General features: G+C 33.7%; 3 protein-coding genes across 8 annotated transcripts in view; all 3 read left to right on the forward strand.

Moving 5' to 3' along the window:
- The window catches only part of Cnc (NFE2 like bZIP transcription factor cap-n-collar), a 112,411-nt gene extending 108,089 nt beyond the window's left edge, over positions 1–4,322 (forward strand). For all 5 annotated transcript variants that reach the window (XM_072004932.1, XM_072004931.1, XM_072004933.1 and 2 more), the window contains exons 8-14: positions 166–454; positions 822–970; positions 1,076–1,252; positions 1,430–1,528; positions 1,761–2,125; positions 2,252–3,079; positions 3,131–4,322. In XM_072004932.1, coding sequence (XP_071861033.1) covers positions 166–454; positions 822–970; positions 1,076–1,252; positions 1,430–1,528; positions 1,761–2,125; positions 2,252–2,419 — 1,247 coding nt within the window. In that variant the 3' untranslated portion in view covers positions 2,420–3,079; positions 3,131–4,322. The remainder of the gene's footprint in view (positions 1–165; positions 455–821; positions 971–1,075; positions 1,253–1,429; positions 1,529–1,760; positions 2,126–2,251; positions 3,080–3,130) is intronic.
- Positions 4,323–5,069: 747 nt separating this feature from the next.
- On the forward strand, positions 5,070–6,727 carry LOC139988024 (protein DPCD). The gene is made up of 4 exons (XM_072004944.1): positions 5,070–5,238; positions 5,745–5,947; positions 6,085–6,318; positions 6,602–6,727. The coding sequence occupies exons 1-4, from the start codon at positions 5,160–5,162 to the stop codon at positions 6,704–6,706; spliced, it is 621 nt and encodes a 206-aa protein (XP_071861045.1). The 5' UTR covers positions 5,070–5,159; the 3' UTR covers positions 6,707–6,727.
- A 144-nt stretch (positions 6,728–6,871) lies between these two features.
- Positions 6,872–25,099, forward strand: part of LOC139988022 (RNA/RNP complex-1-interacting phosphatase) — a 46,710-nt gene continuing 28,482 nt past the window's right edge. The window contains exons 1-2 of one of the 2 annotated variants that reach the window (XM_072004938.1): positions 6,872–7,220; positions 7,939–8,014. In XM_072004938.1, coding sequence (XP_071861039.1) covers positions 7,198–7,220; positions 7,939–8,014 — 99 coding nt within the window. In that variant the 5' untranslated portion in view covers positions 6,872–7,197. The remainder of the gene's footprint in view (positions 7,221–7,938; positions 8,015–25,099) is intronic. The other variant, XM_072004939.1, reaches the window with a different exon arrangement.

Raw genomic sequence — 25,099 nt, forward strand, 5'->3', positions numbered from 1 at the left:
TCTCTCTCTCTCTCTCTCTCTCTCTCTCTCTCTCTCTCTTTGATTCTACAAAAAATCCTTTTATTAGATAAATTTAATTATAGTTATATGATTTACATTATAACTTATATTACATTAATGTAATATATAATGAGAACATATTGTTATTAAAATAAAATGTTACAGGCATGTATACCATGCGCATGCTAGATAATGGTAACAACAACGCTTCTGGTCCAACGGGAGCAGCAGCCTTGTCAGGAGTTCAGACAGCTGGTGGTACGACCTCTTCGGCGACAGGAGTTACGACACTTCCGGGTGTAACAGACGAAAGGATGGATGCATCCAGTGATAGTGCTGTCAGCAGCATGGGCAGCGAACGTGTACCATCCCTTTCGGATGGCGAGTGGATGGAAACAGGATCTAATTCTAGCCATACACAGGCTGATTCTCATTATACTATGGATTATGCTAGGTGATTAAATTATATTGAAATAATGGAACAATTTCAATAGAATGTTATTTACTAATCGGACAAATTGATAAGTAATTCCTATATTTTGTATTGCAATCTCGCTTCTTGTTCGAATTAACGTTATTACTGAAAATTTTATTAAATGCTCTTACATAATAAAAACAAGATGGTAATTAAACAAATAAAGTTTTGCAATATAATTTTACAAATTACAATAATTAATAATAGTCTTAGTCATGTAAGACACGACTGTCGCAAGTTACAGTTTTTCTAAGACTATATAATAATAAATGAAAGTAAATGACGTAAATTGTAAATCATAATATTAATAATGTTTATGTAATTATATTAATCATTTTGTTATTAGCAAATACCGCATGTCATACGACTGCAGCTATTCCGTTTCTGGAAGGAATGCTGGTTCTCCAAGATGTCAAACAGAGCGTACAATGCCTCCAGTTGCTCAAAAAAAACATCAGATGTTTGCAAAACGATACTTCCAGGAACAAGGAACTGGTTAGTTTATATATATATATATATAAAAAAAAAAAATCGATACAATGTGGCATCGTATGTAATTAAGATTTAATGGATTTTACATCTATTTCTCATACATGGCAGGTTCGCCTCTTGGAGCTACAGCACATCCTACCACTCCAATGAAATATGAATATGAATCGCACACAGTCGGTGCTGGGGCACCAGGAAATGCCTATTCTGGTCCGATCGAGGGTGCAGCTGGGCCTCAACCTGAAATAAAATATAGTTGTAGTGTAGATTTCAGTCGTCATCAATCAGGTAAAACTAATTTCTTAGCTTCTGAATATCATATCAAACAGATATTTCTTAGCTTTACCTTGCAGAACTCTAAGACGATAAAATATTTTAAATAAAATATATTACGTATTATTTAAGTAAGCGAAATGTGTCAGCTATTAAGCATAATAATAATTGCTTCTTTTTTTACATCATCAGGACGTTCAGCTATAGAACACGTTCATCATAATCACACGTACCATTTACCTGCAGAAAGTTCCGGATCTCTTCAACGTCCAGTTTCTCGTGACAAAAAAGGTGAACTGTATAGATCAAACTGACAACTTGATTGTTGCATACTTTAATAATAGTATAATGTAATAATACTATATTATTAATTTTAATAATTAAAAAATATTATTAAAAATATTAATAATATTAATGACATTATAATATACTTTAATAATATATAATATTTATAATTCAATAGTATTATTTATATTATTTAATAGTAATATTTATTTGTAATCTTCGTTAATGTCTTTTTTAGTACGTAAAAGTGATAGCGAGGAACACCTAACTAGAGATGAGAAAAGAGCAAGGGCGTTAAACGTCCCTATTCCAGTGAATGATATTATTAATCTACCAATGGACGAATTTAACGAACGTCTTAGTAAATACGATCTCAGTGAAGCACAATTGTCTTTGATACGTGACATTAGAAGACGGGGCAAGAACAAAGTTGCCGCCCAAAACTGTCGCAAGCGTAAGCTAGATCAAATCATTAGTCTTGCTGACGAAGTAAAGGAGATGAGAGACCGCAAGATGAGGCTTATTCGTGAACGAGAATTCATGCTTATTGAAAGACAACGTGTAAAAGATAAATTTAGTCAACTTTATCGTCATGTATTTCAAGTTAGTATATTTTATTAGTTATTTATTTTGCAAATAAATTGGAAATTCGGCTTGTAAATAATATAAGTTAATAATTGTATGTAATATTATTCGTATATAAAAACAACTTTACCATTTAATTTATAGTCCTTACGTGACCCTGATGGCAATCAATATCATCCCTACGAATACAGTCTTCAACAGTCTGCTGATGGCAATGTGTTGTTAGTGCCAAGGAACCAGACGAATCCTCACCATCCACGTCCTACAACAATGGAACCAAAAACAAAACCTGATCCTGAACATAAGGAATGAAATTATCAAGAAATCACGTTTTAAAACGTTTGGGAAGAGGAACTCTATTTTCTTCATATACCGGCTGCTCTTTTGCAAACGAACGGTGCTGAGTCGAAAAATTACTTACAATTTTAAATACCACAATGACGAGTTTGCATAGAAAGCTTATTGCTTAATACTGATATATTTCACACATGTTCAAATAAATGAAAAAATTTTTCAAAAGTTTTGCAGAAACTCACATTGAGTCTCACGTTTCTTTACGACTAAAGAATAATCATCAAACGTAAGAAATGTCGATTGTACATATAGTTATATAGCATAAATAAATCAATAAACAATATAAATAGAAAAAAAGTAGACAACACTTATAAAAGTCTGCGTTATATTTTTTAATGTAAAATTTTTATTTATTATTTTAAACAACGATATCATTATGAGTTGATTTACAATCATGAGCTCATTAAAAAAAAATAATCATATTATAAAATTTTTTAAGCGTCACTTTTTTTCTATTAAAATTCAAGGGAACACTATAATAATAATCCAATTAAAATAATTTTCTTATAATTCTCTTTTGTTATTTTTATAACACAAGTGTGTTTTAATCTTAAATGCATGTATATGTACATGTATGTTTTTTACGCACTGTGAGTATATCACATATACATATAGTGAGTATATTACATATACTTACATTTTTATGAAGAGAGATGCGACGATGAAGAGGATGAAGAGGATTTAATGCGTTTCGATGCAGTTGTTTCAGTTATAAATATATATACATATGATATATATTTGATATATAACTGACGTAGGTGTTAACTATCTGCGATCACATCGAAATGTGATTATTCAATATAATTCGTGTCTGTTAAATTAAATCACTTTCAAAATTATTAAAATATAAACTTGCCAAACTTCATAAATATTTGCATATTTTGATAGAAATAAAAAAGGCAGTTACATTGAGTTTGTTATACATAACTCAATAGGGAAGAGATAAAATATATCTGCACAAATATGCAATGCTAGGGAAATAAACATTTGTTGCACAACATGTTTGTAATTTGCAATGATAAAAATCAGGAACGCAAAATTAAACTTGCATTTATTAAATTGGAAATTAAATGAAAGGAACAATTTAAATAATAAAAAATGTGTGTTAAAGCATCGAATAATATATATTGTTCTATGAACTGTTTAGTGTTCTGTACAGTAAACTGCTCCAAAAATGTTAAATTTCAGTCCGTTCAAATGAAATATTAACGATAAATTGTAATATAAAGTGAGGAGATATCTAGTAATTAATGTGACTATGTGGATACTTCTAACGCAACGTGTTGTACTGCTACAATATTAATAATAGTATTGTTTGAAACATGAACGAAAACATAACAAATACACATATTTTTATAAAGTAAGGGACAAATAAAGTTTAGGTATTTCACATTTGTCTTTGTATATATATATTAATATAGTTAGAATAATTTTCTATAAATATTATACATATATAAATATCGAACATATGTATTTATGTATATACATGTATATGTATAAATACATATATGCAGAGTAATAATAGAGATATATGTTATAAGATTAAAAACGAAAAAGAAATACTGTTTACGCCGACAATTTATAATAGTCATGTCTTTATTAACATTTACATACACAATTGTATTTATATTATTGGGTGTAGGCTGCCTTTACGTATTGTATTTAGCGAGTGGAGATCACATTGTTAAGAATTGCTGTAAAAAGAATAATTTACAATTACTCTGTTCGTGAATTGTACAAACGAACTAGATTTATACACCTCAATTCCATCTGATCACATTGTCATTTTAAGATCTCCTATGTCATTAAATTTCTATATTGTATAAATAAAGCTGAATAAACCTTTGGGGAAATTACTGTATACATTTTAATATAATATATGCATGATACTTGTCCATCTTCATGCTATTTTTGAAAAATTAAGAATTTAAAAATAAAAATAAAACTGTGAAAGCTGTTACCGATGTAATTATAATGCTGATAAACAAAAATAATTTTTACAATAAAAATATTACATAACATATTTCTATATGCAAAAGTACCGTAGGTTTTTTAATATGAACAAAAGTTGAAATTTTATATGAAGTTACAGTGTTATAAACCAAAAATATTCAGAATAGTCTGATATATCAGTTTGCAAAATACAATTTTGCCTAATACTACTTTATTTCTTTGGTTCTTTGCAATATATTTCTCTTATGAATATACCTCTTCAATATATTTGCAAAAAATTATAATATTTACTGTTTATATACATTGCATGTGATGCTAGAAAGCATACTAGAATGGTTATATAATACATAAGTAAAAGAATAATTTTCATAGTATATAACAAGAAAGTAAAACATCATATAAAAATTATAGTGTATAATTTATTGTAAATGTATTGTGAAGAATATAGTCCCAGAATAACTGATGAATATAAATACTTCTCCCCTCAAGATTCCAAGGACTTTTACTAATTGTAAGTCAAGTTAAATGTGTGTATCTATATATTCCCTTTTGCAAAAAACTGTAAATAATTAATATGGCTAATGAGAAATATTATGATATTTAAATTATTTATATATTTAAACATGTTTCATTTTAATTAAATCGTTTAATGATTCTTTCAATGTAGTATTTTGAATATTAGTAAAGTATCAATAGCTACCATGATATGAAATATATGTAATTGCAGAGAGTTGCTAGGAGACTGATGAAGTATTTACCAATGGCACCTGAGGAGTGGTTGAGACTTATTCAAAGTGCTACGAAAACTGCAATTATCCAAGATGGTAAGATAATTTAAAAATATATTAATGTCATATATTTAAAGCTTTCGTTATGTATTGAACTTTTTTGTTTAAGAACTATTCAAAGATTACTTAAATGTAAAGATTTTTAAATGTACAGTTCTAACCTTCAAAATGTTTAATCAATACATACTGTTACTTGAAATTTTGTATTATATGTTTGTTATTGACAATGTCATGGATTAATCTCGAACTTTTTTCTATAATCGAATTATGTATTATATGTAAAATATGTTATACATTATATGTAAACATCATTTACATGTAATGTAAAATGTAATTGTGTTTTACAAAATTACAGATATGAGTATGCCTATTATATAATTTTATTGACATTTTTATTTCTTTTGTCAGCTATTTAAATGTTATTTTAACATATGTTGTCAGATGTAATTTGATGTATATAATTACATATGGTTATATAAAGCAATGTTACATCTTCTTAAAATTATATCAAATGTAATGTTTTTATATACTTTTATATATAGGAAAAAGAAAAGTCCATTTTTTAATGGAAGATGGTAGGGAAATGGTAGAAGAATATCATTTAGAAACAAATGTGTTAGTACGGAGAGCATGGAAAGAGAAAGGAAAACTTGGACAAGATGTAGGTTGGAAAGTAGAAATTGGAGACCCTGAACCTAGACAAAGTAATATTGAAGTATATGGGATTCAGGAAAGTTCAAGTGCTGTATGTGAAATTTATTTTACACAGTATAAGATTATATCATGTATCTAATACATGATTACCTATTTAATCTGAATACATGTTTGAATTTTCAAAGATATAATGAATAATAATCACTACTATATATATCTTTATAATAGCCATTTATTACAAGAAGAATTACGAAGACTGCACTTGAATGGCGCATAAGGAATTTGCCATATCCACAGAATGTATATAGTGTAACAGCAGAAGATGATAACACAATAACTGTTCGTACAACCAACAAAAAATATTTTAAAAAGATAATAGTTCCAGATTTAGAACGTGCTGGATTAAAAGTAGAACAAGACAGAATATCCTTCACGCATCAATACAGTACGCTAATTATTACGGTATGAAAAGTATCTGTATTTTTAATACATTTACATAAATAGGCTGCAGATTTTTATGCAATATTATATTTTTGTGAATATAAGTCGAAGGACAGGATCTAAATAGTGCTTTCATTTCATAGTGGTTTCATTTATTAAATATTGAGTACTTTGTATATTTTATATAGTTCTGTATATTATTCTATACATCTTTTCTATACATTTTCTATACCTTTAAATTTTCTACAAATGCATAAAAGTCCATAACCTATACATAACTGTTATGTTTATCTCTTTTTTGTAGTATAAAAAACCACCTGCACTTCTGGAGTTGGAAAAAAAGGTATTAGATAAAATATTACAACTAAAAGCAAGAAAAGATGGTGATGTACAGTGTCCAACAAGCTAATAAAATCTTTTTTTCTAAAAATATTTTTCTGTTTTGCTTGTCCACAGTCATATTTAGAAAATGCAGTCAAAGAAATTAAATTTTACATTATAATATTTATCATTAATATTATATAAATGAAACGCATTATTATATATAATTGAAAATTTGATTGAAATAAAAATTTATTGAAAAATTTATTTAAAAATACTAACCTATATAATTTTTATGCATATAGTAATCAAACGGTAAGTATTTTATTCTTTTTAATTTGGTTAAGAGAAATAATCTTTATAAATACTTTTTGTATGAAATTAATTTTTCAACGTAGAGGCATTGCGCGCGCAAAAATCGAGAAATCGATAGATCGATCATTCATTCGTTCTGCGTCGCGAGTACTATCGACTGCATTTGGCTACTACGTGTGTGTACTGTGTAAACTGTGTTGGTGGTATTGCGTTTCCGTGTTATGCTTATAATTTCGTATTATAATATCTAAATAAGCAAAGAATATGATGAAATCTATACCCGAGAGGCAAGTATTATTTATTTTTTATTTTTTATAATCCCATTGAGTTTAATGAGGCATTTAAAACTATTTATTCAGCGATTTAAATCGGAGGTCACATTGCATAGAGGTTATGTTATGCTGATTTTCCTTGTATTGTTTTTAATATTTCTATCCTAAGCGATATTAACGGTAGGAATTTAATTGTGAATTAAAAGATTATCGAATGTGTTTAGGTTTATCTGCTCTGTAGTCGTAATTAATACTAAATTTTTAATATTTCTAAATGCATTTACTTGATGCGGTTTGTATGGTAGTTAACTTATCGGTCGAGAAACGCATTTCTTTTTATTGCAAGGTATTTCATAGACGGTACTTTTTTCTAATATTAATATATATTATATATATATAGAGAGAGATAGATATTAATATATAAACTAAAATACATTATTTCGATTGTATATATTAAACAAAATTTTTCAAATGCCATTATTGTTGAGTGTTAAATAATTTCAACTTCTATTATCTAAAATTATCAAGAATGAATCCAAATAAGTGCTCACACGGCGTTATTTCTTTTTGTTTAAAATCAGCTGTTTACGCTTATAGTTGTACAGTGATATATGTACATATATGTATAACGAATGTATATTAAATAGATGAATAAATAAATGTATGTGTGTTTATATTTTACATAATTTAAGTGTGTTGTATCTTTATTCATTACTATTATTTTCTATCTTAGGTGGTTGGAATATAAACCCTATGGCACAGTGATCAGTGGTACAAAAATTCTTCCCTTTAAAGTTCCATTAAGAGAGGTGAGTGTCCTTGTTAATGAACAATTGAAATTTGTAATTAAATATACGTTCCATACCTTTTTCACACATACCTTAACTTTTTGTTTCTAATAATTTTACAAACTGCAATGTTCTCATCAATAAGTTTACTAATTATAAGTGGAAAATATGTAATATAGTTATATGATTTTTATAATTGCAATTGCAAATGTAATTACAAATTTAACCTTTAAGTATGTTTGAAATTTGATTCAAATGTTTTTGAAAGGATTTTGCTCAATATCTTCATTTATAGTAATTCAGATAGATTCAGTTTGTCAAAGAATTTATTTTTTTTTAATGACCTATAATTTTTTTATGCAATATAGAATACAAACTGTAAAATACATAAAATTGAGAGATAAATAAATATTTGTGATTGAATGGAATAATTAAGTTATCTTGCAATTGAAATATTTCTTGCGTTATTGAAATATTAATAATTAAAATATACAATTACCATCAGAATAAGCAGAATCAAAGTAGAGTAAGATACGTATTACTCTAGAAATTGTGTCTTGTTTTAAATATTTTGAAATTTGAAGCTTAAAGTTTCTTTAAAAGAAAGTTAGAAGAATGATTTTCATTTGCAAATCATGTTTTTAGAACCGTTGCTGTTAAACGCATGGTCGATGTCGTCGAAGTCGCTTTACTGTGTTTCTTTTTCTCTTACCTTCCATAGTAAATCAAACATCCTCTTCGCGGGGGTCGTGGCGGTTTCGAAGTTGAGATAAGATCGCATCGAATTCCAGAAATAGAGGATACAGTGCCGGTATCCATACGCGTGGTGCGTCTCGTACGACTTAGGTATGCGTGTACACGTTCCGAGATACGTGGCACGGGCCACCGTGAAATCGATGCATGCCAGTGGTATAGAAACCATTTTTATTTCCAATAAGGTACAGTAAGGTGATCGATAAGGTACAAATAATGAGACACGTGACAAATTAATATTTGAGTCCCTTTCATAATGATTTAATAAATGATAATTAGACTGCTAATATTTATGCAAATTTTTTTTTTTTACAAATATGTATACAACTACTCACATTCGGTATAATATATTAGACATATATAACATAGATGCAGACAATATTTAGACACATATAGATAACATATATTTGTTGCTTTGTATAAGAGAGGATGATTTAATTATCGTGTTGTATATTATATGAAAATATGAAGCATTTATTGTAGCTTGAAAATATGTAAATAATTCTTTGTTAAATACTTCTATTGTAGTTAAATGTTATTGTTAGAAAGAAATTGCTATTGATAGCACTGTGGACGAATATGTAATTAGAAAAAATAAAACCTAGATGTTGCACTTATTAAATATTAACTATTCATTTTCAATAAAAATAGAAAATGAAACTAGGAGTTGATTTAAAATATATATACTAGGTGTAAAAAAAATGTGTGTTCGTTGGATAAAAATTGGTTCTATACCACTGGTGTGGCATTGGGAACGAGGGAGGCTTGTTTGTCGATGGACCGTGTTAGTAACGGTAAGGTGGGAAAGGCACCTCCGTGAGATCTGGTATCGGTCCAAGCCAAATTGCTGTATTGTTGCATGTCCTGACTCCAGCGTAGATATAAACAAGCTTGATGTATGCACACACTTCGTTCGATACGCGCGGCGGTGCTTTTTGGATCGTGAATAGCCCAGCTCGATTGTTTGCCTAGTAGCTGAACAAAGTGCGATCGTACGCTCCCATGCTGGTTGCCGCTGTGTGATGTATGTATCGCAGTCGTGCTGTGATCTAGCGGCATTCACTGAAGTTTGTTGATTTTCAGGATACGTATACGTACGTGATTCAGTGACATCTTTTCTTCGTTTTTCTGCTTGCTTTTATTAAGGTAACGGTTTTTAGATTGTATCTTTATATCGAAAGATCTGTAATTTGATTATGGACAATTTCGAGAGATACTAGGAAATAAAAATTGTTTGATATATTAAATAATATCTTCAATTGGTACTGATGAATAATACGATAATGTAAAGAATGTCTGGGTTAAGTTACTTCTTCTTCAGTATCTTTATATTGGAAGATTTAGGTTAAGCCACTTTGTTTTAGAATACTTCATTTTAATTTTTATTTTATATTTTGTGTTATACATACTGTCAGAATACAGATTAGGATACTCTAAAATTAATCGATCAAACTATTATGGTTACGCACCACTCGATATCAGTTGAGGGTTCATATATAAACAAAAGTATCGAATGAAACAATTTTGAAGATATTTCTCCTAAATATAAGAACTACCTGTCCTTGGAATTGAGAATGACTGTATAGAGACGTTCATTGTGGACTCGAGTGTTTTACAGATGTAATGAAAAGTGGTATCAACGGTGAATAGATTTCCATGTGAAAATCGGCGTTAGCAATCGGATACGCACGGCTGGAGACGAGTCAGGAGGGCACCGCTATTCCCGTTTGTTTCGAGTCATTTAATTTCCGTCTAACTCCAAGCGAACCGGTTTTTCTCGTCTACCGACGTCCCCTGGACCAACAGCGGACAGTTGCAAATAAGTTCGGAACCTTTTTGGCCGAGATTGACCGCTATGCATATAGGCGCGCATGCATACGCAAAATAGGAGGGTGCCCCGACTAATTGATTCTGGCGTCGCGGGCATTACATAAAACAAGTCGAAGCCAGGGCCAGGAATTGGAGTTGGGTTGATTGGGCCCGTTGCGCCGGCCGCGGGGGGCCACTCGTTAATAGGGCCCTGAAATACCCGTGCGAGCTCGTGGCCGCGTGTGCTTGTGCTCTCTCTTTCTCTCTTTTCTTCTTCTTTCTTCTCCTCTTCTTTTTCTTCTCTCCTCTTCTCTCCTCTCCTCACCTCTCCTCTCTTCTCTTCTCTTCTCTTCTCTTCTCTTCTCTTCTCCTGTTTTCGTGTTCGTGCTCGTGCTCGTGCTCTCGTACTCGTGCCAGCACCCATTCTCGCTCACCTCTGCGCCTTCAGACCGCACGACGGACCGCTTCTTCATCTTCTATAAGAACGTGTAACAAATATCGGCTCACACGAAACGTGATACCGTCTTCGCCGACACGCTGTACGCTTTCTACCTTTCTCTCCCCCTTTACTTTCTTTTCTTTTCTTTTCATTTTTTTCACTCCGGACACCGTCCTCGATGAATTTAAGCCGATAACCCCTAGTCACCATATACATTGTAAAAGATGCGCTTTAAAGTCGATTTTAATTTTGGATTGAATTTCGTACGCGTGTAATTTGCCAAGGAATCGGTGGATGGAGGATGCTTGTCGAGGATCGTTCTGGAAGCTCGCTTCGCGATGGTTTAGCTTTAGTCTAACGCAGCCTTGGCTTTTAGGTTTTACGTTGTATGTACATACTTGTCATTGTTAACACTGCTATTCTTTTATACGATCGATACTATAATTCATGCATTTAATGTACTGCATTTCCTTCGTCTTTGCTTCTATTCCTGTAATTTTCTATCATCTAATCTAATCAATCGCTTGTTGATATTATTGCTTATTTAGATTTTGTATCTGTAGTTCCAGTTAGCGTTTATGATAGTTATTTGTTGAGGTTGAGTTTGTCGTATAAACTTTCTTTTCTCTCATCCTCTGCAGAAGAGTTTTATTATATTTATTATTATTTTTATTACGTTTCAAACGTGGGGTGGAAGAAGGGAACGATAATAGAGGTACTAATAATTAATATTAGTATACACGCGACTTTCCTGTGAATTATTCTTGTATATTCGTTATAATCAGGTAGTTTGACTAATTCGAACGAGGGTTGCGATTCCTTCCATTAACATTGGAAACACATTTACTAATATTTTACTCGTTATACGAGTACAAGTAGTCGTGCTAATTTATTAGAATTACATAATCAAACCACTTTTTGATCGAATTTGCGATAAATTTAATATTTCACATTTATCCATTTAACTCTGCTCGTCTTGTATATTACGAGTTTCATAAGGCTTATTTATCGTGAGAAAAGATGCAGCACGAGAGATAAATGACTAAAAGATGAAATGATAGACATGGTTATACACGTGTTACTTGCAGTATGTCAGCAGCGAAGAATATTGAAATGTTTTCATCGCTCGTGCCGATGTTTATCGCTTCGAAAGTTCTTTTTTCGTTTGCATTTCATAAAGTGAGTGTAGATACTCGCTATATATACGCGAATCTTTCATTCAGCACGTTGCCATTTAATATTACAGTGAGAAATAAATATGAGGTAGAATGCTCGTTATTAAAATTAACAACAATCGTACATTTAAAATCAATGTAATGTTAATTGAATTAATATTATTGAAAGTGGAATAAATATATAGATAATGAATTGAATTGTGTGATCGATAGATTAACAATAAAGTAAAATGTGTATAGAAGGAGATAAATTTTCTCATTCTTTAGCACAAAAGGAATGATGTAAATGTTGGAAATCAGAAGGCAGATAGGCACACACACAAATACATAGATATCGGATCGTATAGTATTCCTTCATTCTTACCATTCCATGCAGTTCAGCCAGAATACCTGAGGTTTTCCCCTAAGACCGTTCAACCGCAGTAGGCAAATTCTGCATGTTGAAGAAGAATATTAATTTCTGACTTAAGTTCAGGTTGGAATCCACTCGAAAATGGATAGGTTGTCTTCGTGGGTGATATCTGTATTTCAACCCTTGGAAATCTTCAAAATTCAGATCGCTATCGTGTTAACTTCTCGGTTACATTCAGGCTAACCACCCTCGTTGTTTTCACGGAGGTAAAAGCCACTTTGCTTTGTCTCGAGAAATCGTGATTTCATGTATTTTGTCACAAAGCTCGTGTATTACAGGAAAATATGATTTATCTATTTTATTTATTTAAATAAATCTGTGTTGGACGTATTTTTCCTCCTGCAATAATTCACAAATTAATTGGATTATTTTATAATTAATTTTATAATTCATAGAAACGGGAATGAATATAGTACGAGTAACATCAGTCACGAATCTTCTTTTTTCCTTCCTTCTTTCGGGAATTATTGGGTTGTCCGAAAAGTAATTTTCGTTTTGTAAGGAAATAATAGACGCACAATGTTTTTTCTTTTATATTAATTTATTGAATTATGCACGAACATAATAATAGAAATAGAATGATTTGGATCATACCTAATTCAATAAAATAATATAAAACAGAAATTGTTGTTCTTCTATTATCACCTTATGAAACGGAAGAAACTTTTAGGATAACCTAATACTTTCCAATACTCTGTTGCTAAATTAACGTAGCTTTTATTAGTTTGTTCTACTGCTTTAATATAATTTAATTTAAAAAACTCCATTCTTCGATACATATAAATTAAAGAAGCACACTTGACGGATGATCTATGATAAAATTAGCATCTTCCTTGTAAATAACTTTGTAACGTGGATACCTTCAGAATGAAATCTCCGTCAATATTTATGATGCGAACCTTTCTTCCAGAGGAATTCATGTAGATATAAGATTTAACATGCGCGATGATTTGTCTGATTAATAATACAGGCTGTAATAATTCATAAAGTTTTTACACCACGCGATTTGCTCGTAGCCGAGGGATCGTCGAACACATAAAAATCGAAGAAACATTAAAAATCTTCAAAATTACGCGTCGAAGACATCGAATTAATTTGTCAGGCATACCGAAACCATCATTCACCGCTGCCATACGTGATATTTTGCTAGCGCATGTCGCACAGCACTGCAAACATTTTTTTCAGATATGATTTATGAACAAGTCCCTGGCAAAGTTTGTAGTGAAGAATGTATTCGTGTCATGGTCCGGACTTCGTGTTTCTCGGACTTTTTGGCTTTCGTTTCGTTCTTCTTCTTTTATCTTTTTTTTTCTTTTTTTTTTTTTCTTTCAGCGAAATGTTAAGTAACGGGCTTCGACGATGGTAATCGGTTTGTTCACTGTCGGAAGTAATAAACGGCGGTATTGTACCTTGTCGTAGACGCTAATCTCGCGGGCAAACACACGATTTCATGGTGGAGGAATTATGGTTGTGCGCAACTTTTATCCCAAACTTTCGAAATCTGTCCGAATACAAACATCGTGCTGTCCATTTACAAATCTAGGACGGACAGGAACTTGAACTTTTCTGATATTGAATTGCCGAACATTTTTTAACACCTAACATTTTTTAATTGCTAAAATGGGTGTCCTTTTAAGCGAGAATAAGGTCATACTTGATTATACTAATGGTATTTTAAAATCATGACAAATGAGTAATTCTTTCGTTGTGCAATTAATCTACTGAATTAAATAACTCAATTTATTGCAATCGCTTCGAATTATCGAGAAAGAAATCGTAAAAATATGAAAGTATTTTGAAATTTTCATAAAAAGTTTTCTTCATTCTACATCGTCTGTGAAAGCAGGAAGACAGAAGGACTTTCTCAATGGGACTTGATAATAACTTTCTTGCTTTTTATCAATGTCATAATCTATTTCGTACACATTATACAAAATACGATTATCAGCTGATGGTAAAATAAATCTAGCAACTTCAATTAATATATCAAAAGAAACTACTCGAAACTTGCATGACATTGTTCAAGCCACGTTAAATCAACAATACGTAGATTTACTCGTTTTATACCAACTCCTCGTTCGACACTCGAGTGGATACATAATTTACCACGACTATGTTCATATAAACATGCTCAATCTCCAAAGAGCTTTATTTATTTAGCCAGTATTTACGTGTTTATTAATTCCCGCGATTTTTCGATTCTGGCGTATTCTTTGAACAGATCTATTGGCCTGCAACGACGTGGACCTGATGTCCTATGTTATTAAACGATGGTAAATGTTTGTTTAACACTCGTGATGCGGAAGAATGAGAGAACGAAGAGTACAATTTCCCATCTTCCCATAGCCGTAGAAGGGAACCTCGCGAAAGGGATGACCGCCAAAGACGGGGCGAAAGAAAGAGAGAAGGAGACGGCGATTGTAATTTATGCCGAAGTTAGCGAGCAACTTCGATGACTTTGTAAAATATTACTGATCCCCGTTTCGGAGATCTTATCTGGCTCCGACACCGCGCTCCGTTTCGTCGGAACGCCTTCTTTCTCTTCTTCTTCGTCTTCTTCGTCCGCCTCTTCTTCTAGCAGGCTGGCGCCTGTAAGGGGATCGTGCGTCACGTCGAGAGACCCACTGCGCTACAACGATTTTGCTCTCCAAGTTCCACGACGATCGACACCGAGGAAACCATATAAACATGTCATTCGTTGATAGAACTTGTTCGCCTTACATAGCTCTTCTCTGCACTGTCGCGAATCTCTATACGCAATCGTCGTCGAACATTTATAGAAATCGAGCGATGGCTGAAGGAACAAGAGATATCGTAAAATAGTTTTATGTATTGAGAAGATCAAGTTCTAATATTTTCGTCTTTAAGTAAAGAAATAAAGCTAAGTGGAAGTACATGTAGTTAAACGAAACTTTAGTTAATGCATGATTCATAAAATTTCGACTGATTGAATCAATTTGTTTGAACACGAGCTTCTATTACGCGAACGAAAAATCATGGATATCGAGAGAAATAGCGGGCTACTGTTCCAAGAACTCCAATTAACCAGACCGATAGAGAATACTGGGATAAAATGAGGAATCTAAATCGTTTTATTAAATTTTGTATATGAGTATATTTCTACCTGAACGTAGGCGAACATTAATCTTGTCAAGATCATCTACAAATTTTTAGCGATTGTAAAGGACAGAAATGTAGAAAATCGGTCATTTTATGCGAAAATATATAAAATATACAAGGTACTCGTTATAACTTTTAATAAATAAAAAAACAAACGTCTCTGTCTAACTTCTATTTCTTCAGTTGTACTCGTAAAAGTATAAATTTGCATAAAAATCCGTAGATAATCGTATGAACGTCTGACTATACGAAACATGATAATACATAAAATGACACCGCTATGTATTCATACGAGGGAAAGATTCCGAGTTTTATACGTGTAAGGATAAAAAAGGCAAACGTTATAGAAGGAGCTGACTCGGTGACTAACGTGAAAGTAGGTAACAAATTGACGAAAAGATAGTAAAAGTTTTTGTCGGGTCCCAACGCGGTCATCGCGTGGTTCCAGGTGTGGGTGCCGAAGGGGGTGGTCGAAACATAGGGTTTTAGATGCCGTGGGGCAGAACGGAGCACGCCGCGGAGGACACTTTTGTTTCGTACTTTAGTGTCACGCTGTCCCATCCATCGCGTTTCATCAGATATGGTAGCTGGGCCACAGCCTATCTCTGCTAGATGAGATGGCGAGTGTCCATCTCGAGGCCCTCTCTTTCCGGGAACCCCGCGGAGTAAAGGAGATCTCGCAGTAGCCAACCTTATCTTTCTGCCCGATCGTGTTTCGCCGTTTCTCTTATTTTGCGAGCCATCGTTACGCGCAGGTACTATGTACTTACTGCTGTATGTGGGTGCGTGGTCTGTTGCATACGCGTGCAACCAATCCGCCTGGTTGATGTTTACCTGCTCACGGATATTGCGTTCTACGAAATCATTACAGAGGTTAAATCATTACCTAGAATTTGCTAAGTACTTTCTTTTCATAATTACGCTACTATGTGTGATGTATTGTTTATACGTATCTTTTTTTCCATGACTCTAGGAAGTTCAAAACGTTTAAAATATTGTTTTCTTAGAAGTTAAACATCTTTTTTTTGCTTCTGTCTTGAAAGCTTATTCTGCTATTCAGGTATTCTGTTATTCCATTAACTGGTTTAATTAAAAATTAGATGATAAAATGGATTACAAGTTTGTAGACTTAGTTAGGCAAAATTCAATTTATAATATGCAGCATAAAATTTGTATGATGCATTGTATATAAAATATGTTTGTGTATGGGTTACGCTCAAAAGATTGACAATCCAACTTGATTTCATTAGAAATTGTGGTTGCGTCGGTATTTCCTGTCGGTATCTTAATTTGTAACATTGGACCGAATGCAAGAACGTAATATTTCATAACACAAGATTGTTGAATTTTATAATACAAAGATAAATCCTTTGGTATAATATTCAAATATTCCATATAACAAACTGTGCATATAAAAATCCTTTATTTTACTTTACTTTGATCGATTCTGGCCGTTTGACAGAGATAAGAAACTCGCGGTTTCCACGGTATTCAACAGTCTGATATAAATTCGTCCAAAGAGAATAGATCCTGGAATATTGCTTGGATATGTAGGATCTTTGTCCTTTTAATGTCGAAGTCTTACCATTCCACCTAGAACCATTTCGGGATGTACCGAGTGACATTCATTTAAACAATACTATGTGCTTGTGTTCAATCGTCAAGGGAACATAATGACATCGGCTATACGTGTACTGGGGACTCCCTTTAATACAAACGCATCGAATAATGGCTTACAGACGTCCTGTAAGGAATTTCTCATAGACCGACGACGATCGTTGAGAGGCAATAGTGTTACTTTTCTTTTATCTCTCGACTCTCTCTCTTCTCGTCCACCTCCATCAGATTCGCGTTTCTTATATCCGACATTACTATATCCGCTGGAATGAAGCATCTGTTTGAATTGTAGCTACAATACGCGTATAGAGAGGAATGAGTTCGACGAAAGAGGGGGAAGACAGAGAGAATGGGGAAGAAAAGAACATTTGTGAATTCGGTAGTTTGGATGTCTCCGATGCACTAGGGTCTGGAAGACGCGGCAGTGGCTTTATGCTTCTGGTACATAAATTTCTCCTGAATGGCGCGCGTATGAGCCAGCGCCCACCGTTCTGTTCTACCTGCCTCTTCTTCCATCCCCTCTGACCCCACAGACATTTTCCCTTTTTTCCCCTCTTTGTTCTTCGCGGTATCCTCTCGTTTCCGTCTGACTTTCTCATCTTCCTCTATATCTTCGGTTAACCCTAGTTTTTCCACTTTCTTCCCATCTTTCATCTGAGAGTTTTGAGGCTCGGGTTATCACGGTTAACAATGTCATACTTAGCACTGTTGTAGATGTCTTCGTTGCGTTTAACACTGTTCGAGACTTCTAACTATAAGTCGTTCTCCCAGGAGGGAGAAGTTTGGAACTTTCTCCTCTTGGACGCAGCTTGCGTCTCGAAACCTCAAACGGTTTTGGACGCAGAAACGTTATCTACAACAGCGTTAAGTGTAACATCTTTCATCAGATGCCGCAGCGGCACGCGAAGAAATTGTCAAATTTATAATCGGTTGGCTGTTTTCCTCCACGTTATTTCTTCACCGTCGTTCCCTGATTTGTTCGCGACAAGGGAAACGGAGGTAAACGGTGTATCGTAAATCTGCGCGTTATATCGAGAAAATTGGCGTTTAGGTACATGCGATCGCGTACAAACGATCGAATGGATAACGTTGGGAAGTAATTTAGTTGATCGAGTACATGCGTGCTCGCCGGCTGTTTCGTCTGCAGAAATGAACTTCTTGGCAATGCGGTCGGATAGAATGCGGCACCGATGGGGATGACAAAAGTGGGCGTATATTTGGGGGTGATTGGTGCGGTGCCACGAGCGCGTACGCCGCCACTTAAAAGATCCAAAGGAACTCCTTGCACGACCTGCAAAGAAAGGCTGACGAGGCGGAGTCGTTCAGCCAGGAAACAAACATTTGTTTAAACGATCCCGACAAGTCACGGTCGTAAATACCTACGAGTCGTTAATCTTATTTTTGGTCGTGCCGGCTTGTTCGTTAATGTATAATGTATTCTCACCCCTGTAGCTAAAACAATCAACTGGACGGACCCAGGAATCGCCGGTGAAAGGTACGCCAGGGAAATAACGCCTGTGAGTGTAATACGGATTAGGTGTATAGATTATAGGTTACCGAATTCATCTTCTTGTCGGCGAAATTGATTCTTCGGTCAGTTTTTTGGCTGAAATTTATGACTGTCAGCTGGATGTCCGTTAGGTGCTTGGCCATAATAGATTCCTTTTTCGTAATGTCGTGATTTATTTGTCGAATGGAATTTTAAACCTTCGAACGTTGATTTAACGAGGTATGAATTACGATTATGTGGATTAAGATTGATTATTTTATAATTTCCAGTTAATAAACGAAGCAAAGCGTTCTTTGTTCGGATACATACGTTTCACTCCAATACGTTTCAAATTTGTTCTACACGCGTTCACTAGTTTAGCATAATCGATTTGTTAAAGAAAAGAGCAATAAATACCGAACGTTTCGACATTTCATTCGGGATAATTTTAAATGGTTGTTCTATTCGTTTATAGAACAATGTAAAACGAGTTAAAAGAATTATTTGCCTGTTCCCGAGCATAAGTCACTATTCGAAGTAGGAATTCCAAAAAAAGTGGTAGCCTCCCAGCAGCATTTAGGTTTGTCGGTCGGTTGCCATTTGTCGTATAGGAGGAAAGACCACCGGAGACAACGAGAAACAAATTCGAGGAACAAATTCGTAAGACAGCAGACGTGAAGGATCGCGAACCTCGGCTCGTTCGTCTGGAGCGAAGAGAAGAGCGGCGGGACCCCCCGAAGCGTGCGGACCGCCCCGAAAATATTTTTAATTTTATTACTGCCTGTAATATGGAAATTCTGTGGTCGCGGTTATCAGGTGTGAATTGAATTATAGCGATTGCCGACGTGGTTCTATTATTTATGTCCAACCAGAAACACGTTTTCAGCCGTTGAGCTGCGAGCTTTCACGATGCCTGGTGATAGGAAACACACGGTGTCTAATGGCAGTCTATAAAGTTTCGTGCCGAGCCGATACTAATTCGTTATCTATGTACATACTACACGTAGAATGGCAAAGGTATACTGCCATATCAGGACGTACAAGGCCTTGTAATTAATTCCTAAATGCTTGTACTATCTTTTTTACGATCGAATAAAAATGTCCTTGTCGATGGAAAGCTGATAAAAACTATGGAGCCCAGCGTGACCATGATATACTAAATTTTATGGAAAATGACAGGGCCCTTTCTATTCTCCTTGAGAGAATTCCTTCCTCTTGGGAAAGTCCAATAGGACGGTTATTTTCATACTTAACGATTTCTCTAGACAGACTGCACAGTGTGTTTTAATTGTCAGTTTATCTGCTGCGCGGATCTGTTGAAAGAAGCGGAGAAAAGATCGGAGAATAACACAGAGGGACGTTTTAAAGGACTCCCACAGCTACCGGTACCAATATTGCTTGGACAATCGATCGCCACTACTGACACGATGGGAGGATTCGGAAGAATCATGGAATCTTTTGTTTCTCCCATCTTGCCGACAGAGAGCTATTTTTCATGTGGTTTTCACAGGTACCACATGGTTTCTCAGGTTTCTAAACTTAGGTATAAATAATGCGACGACGGCGAATTTAAGGAGTTGTCACATTTCAAAATGTTGATATTGCATTGAAGAAAGATTTTAAGAATGAAGTACAGATATTTTATTTAGTATTGAAAATGAAAAATGAATTTTTTCTATGAATATTTTTGTTCATATGCTTACTTGGCGCAGTAGATTTCAACAAGTAGTTATTAATCGATAACTGTCAATATATTGTTTCCGCAGAATTCCACGTGCATAAGTGAACGCCGAATTCTGTGATAATAATTAGGCACGCAACACAGGTGGTGAATCAATTTTCGACGGAAAGTAGGTCCATTTTCGAAAAACTATACCTATGCCTGCAAATGATAGAAAAGATTAATGGATTCACATTTCGTTTCTTATTTGACTTCGATGGATTGTTTTGATCTATGCTAAACTGAATAACACCATGTTTATGCTTTCCATAGACATTTTATTAGAATTTCCGGCTACGATGAATTATTTATGATTCGGAATTTTATCGATACTATTGTAAATTCCTCTAACTTATGGATATTTTAAAGGAAATTCAAAATTATTCACGCGGGATTAATACCAATTTAAAATGATATAATCGATATGGCAGTAGTTCGTACGAATTAAAAATTCTTCTAGGAATTTTTTCGATACTATTGTAAATTCCTCTAACTTATGGATATTTTAAAGGAAATTCAAAATTATTCACGCGGGATTAACACCAATTTAAAATCATATAATCGATATTGCAGTAGTTCGTACGAATTAAAAATTCTTCCCTTGTTAGGAATTTGCTTGCTCGCCCTAGGAATTTTATCGATACTATTGTAAATTCCTCTAACTTATGGATATTTTAAAGGAAATTCAAAATTATTCACGCGGGATTAACACCAATTTAAAATCATATAATCGATATGGCAGTAGTTCGTACGAATTAAAAATTCTTCCCTTGTTGGAAATTCGCTTGTTCAACCGCAAGAATTTAAATGTCATAAGGCAAAGCACGAGTGTCGTGTGTTTCATTCGGTGAACATCGAAGACAATATAATCGGTGGAAATGATTCAAGAATTTGATTGCGGGTGCTGCTCCCGACACGTTCCTTTGTTGTACATGTCTTTCTAGTTAGGATGACCCATTTTAAATCGCTTCGAATCGTTTGCCAAACGAGGAAGTAAGTGGATACAGATAGCGTCGCGTATATATCAGTTGGCGGCAGCCATATAGTAGTCTATATGGCGTTTCTGTACGATTCTATATAAGAAAGTATAACCGTTGGCCGCACTCGTGCAACGAAATGTTCTTCCCGCGAGTTGTTCTTTCTGCCTTCTCTCTATGTACTTTCCTTCGTCTCTCGAGTTTGCTCTTTGTCCATAAGAGAATTTAACAGAAATCGTCTGAACCGTTTTATGCAACGGAGGTCGTTTGGTTCAGCCGGTGCAATGTTCGCCGATCAGAATACTTTTACAACATTCGAACGATCGTTGTTAATGCGGTTAGTCGTGAATCATGTTCCGCGGGAGTTACGCGTGTACGATAATATGAATCTGGTTTGCTCGATTGTATGTTGTTTGTAGACTTTTTTAAATAGATTATATATTTTTTAAAACTATTCATTAACGCTAGAACAACCGGTTTTTCATATGTAGCTAAATGTCCTGCGTATAGATCAGTATAATTTAAGTGATATTAATTAAAATAAATAAATCTATATGATTATACGTCTGTTTAAACAAACATCGATATTAAGTTGGTAAAATTACTTGTATGTTTTCGGTAATTATTGCATGAAAATAAAATTTTAAATTCGTCATTTTAAAGGATTTGGTAGTTCTATTGTTAAGTATAATTCGATAGAACTGTAATTTATGCGTTATAGTATATTTGCAAATTAATTCTATAGTATTATTTGCGTAATGCTATTAATAATTTTACGTATTATTTATAATTTATTACAGTCTAACAAATTTAGATAACATTGTCAGAAAAAGGTGCGCGAATAGAATATAATATTTTGCAAAAATTCAATAGCCTAGTATATTTCCATCTATTGTGGCTTAGAGAAAAATATATAAAATTCGCGTGACAGTTAACGTGTTAATGGTTTAAGTGTCGTAACAAATGAATAAATTGATCAGGCGCGAATGCAGCAAAGAGCTTTTGCAAAAAGGAGACGCCGGCGTGCGACGTAGGCGTCTCCCAACGGTAGATATTGGTAGTATTTATTGGGAATATTTATGAGGGGTGCGCTTTCATGCTTTCGAGCCGAGTGGGCCGTAATACTTCGAAGGTCCTCGCCCCGTCATCCAAAACCGACGCGACGGCGTAATTTCAGCGGAACTGCCGTGAGAAATTTCACGAAAAGAATCGCGAAAGGCGTCCACGGATTTCACCGTGAAGATATTTACGTCACAGTACCTCGCTTTTTCTCTTTCGTGTGTGTATCAAGAATATAGGTGTGCGCAAGTCATTATTTCCTAGCGTATATTTTTCATCGACTACCTAGTAGATGGCGAGAAATCTAAAAATGTCTAATAAATGCATAAATGAATAATAACTGTATAAAATTTTCTAAGGGGATTTTAATTATCCCATAAAGTTAATTAATTGGATTTAGCTAAAAGTTACTTCAAATTTTTAATTAAATTTAATCCTTTTAGTTCTAGCTAATATGAACGAGTATAAAAGATATATCTATCTTTATATTGCTCATATATATTTTTTGAAAGTAAAATAGACAGTGATGAACATCCTATATTTACATTTGTCATATTACGAAATCATATAGATAATCATAATGTCATATAGATTAATTAACTATGATATATATTTATACTTATCAATATACAATATTAAACACATCATTTTTTAATGTCTTTCCAAATAAAAAGATATCTCTCTACCTTTTAAGGTATATATATATATCCTACCGATGTCATCGTATTTACATTTTAAAGCTTAAATAACGTAAAAACGTGTACCATTACTTTTTACATTGAAGCTTTATTTCTACAATGTTCAAAGCTACCATTCGTTCATTTTCCTCTGAAAACACTTACAAGTACCTGGTTATATAGAATTCTTTACTCGTAATTATAGCTACCGTTAGATCCTAATAATTATTACAACAGAGTAGGACATGCGATGTATCGACATGACACGATATTTTGCGATTGTAGCTAAAGCAAAAAGAAGTTAGAAGAACGAATAGGAAAGTACCGGTGGTGGGAAGATGCACTCACGAAAAGGTTGCTCTTGCATGAGTTCGTGCAGACCGCCACGAAGGCTTACAATAGAGGCGCAGCTCGCCGGTCGATAATCCTGATTTAGTCGCGGTCGTATATTAGACTAAGGATCGTGAAATTGAATGGTGGAATCAGCAGAGAGACCGATCCTGCTTTCAACCAGAGGAAGCTGTACTATACTGTGCGAAAAATAAACTACCCCTGACGTGGCCAGGGTTAGTAAATTTTACAGGTGGGCAGCATCCCACAGCTTCAATTTCTCCTTCTTTGCGGCTTCTTGCTCGCTTCTTCTCTTTCGCGTTTCTATATATTCTCAACTTTTTTATTGTTTTACTCTTGAAATTCATGTTCGTTCAGTATTTTCATTATAGCATATGAATTATTTTTATTTAAAGTAATCTTCAATTAGTAAGCATTAGATTGTACAACTATAGTGTTGCCGATATCTGTTGGTACAAGTCGAAAACAGATGAACCTACGTGAAAAAATGAGTCAAAAATATAGAGAAACATTTTTTCATGTGACGCTTCGTTTTCGAGAAAATTGAGTTTGAAAATTTATCAAGTATACTAAAACTTGGCTAATTACGAACTAGGTATATGTAAACGATCAACAGGAGATTATTCTAATATAATACATGTGAAAATAAGTGAATGACGCAAAATGCAATTTTCCCATTTCAGGCACAGTTTTGAAGAAAATAAAATTCGAACGTGTTTAGTTAAGAAACTGGTACACGCGCATAATAAATTTTCAATTTTATTTTTCTCAGAAAGAGAGCAACTTACGACAAAATTCTATTCTACGGTATTGACTTACTTTCAAATGTAGTATTACCTCCTACCGAATATCTGCTCTTGTTCAGTCTGGGATAAGTCAAGTTCAAGAATACTTGGCAAATTATCAAATTGGATTTTCACGTAGGGTCATACAGAAAAATTGTATTGTATATTTTTCACTTCTTTTTTAATGTAGATTCACCACCTTTCGGCTTGTACTATCAGTACAGTAACACCTTGTATTAGACTTCTTAATAAATGTAATACGTATTAATTGTTTCAGAATACTTTTTGTATCTTCTAAGTACAATTGTCTCGATTACACATTGATATTTATTTATTTTAAGATTCTAGAATCTTTATATACCTCTATGTAAGGTTTCGAACGAGGTAATAATTCTTAAACGTTTTAGTAATTTCCTAAAATCATTCATGAAATATTTCTCACTTTCTGTAGGTATCTTAATGCTTATAATTTAGGATGTACGTATTTTTATATATATATATGGCGTTTGTTAATCTGAGAAGTATGAACGGATTACTTGCACTTTCATAAGTTAGATGTGGTGCAACTATAACAGCGCTACCAAAGTCCCACATCTAGTCAACAATGGATTATTATGCTTGGATACGAAAGTTTTACCACAAGCCCGTTATTAATGCGACCGATACTCATTCCGTACTCATCCGTAGATACGATCTCTCCGCCCAGTCAATCGGATCGCGGAC

The sequence above is a fragment of the Bombus fervidus genome, chromosome 6 (genome assembly GCF_041682495.2).
Source record: "Bombus fervidus isolate BK054 chromosome 6, iyBomFerv1, whole genome shotgun sequence".
Classification (NCBI taxonomy): domain Eukaryota; kingdom Metazoa; phylum Arthropoda; class Insecta; order Hymenoptera; family Apidae; genus Bombus; species Bombus fervidus.

Excerpts from the sequence above, each read along its gene's own strand:
- LOC139988024 (XM_072004944.1), top strand. The coding sequence starts at position 5,160 with ATGAAGTATTTACCAATGGCACCTGAGGAGTGGTTGAGACTTATTCAA. Across the intron at positions 5,239-5,744 it reads AACTGCAATTATCCAAGATG|GAAAAAGAAAAGTCCATTTT; the intron begins GTAAGATAATTT and ends TTTTATATATAG. Across the intron at positions 5,948-6,084 it reads TTCAGGAAAGTTCAAGTGCT|CCATTTATTACAAGAAGAAT; the intron begins GTATGTGAAATT and ends TCTTTATAATAG.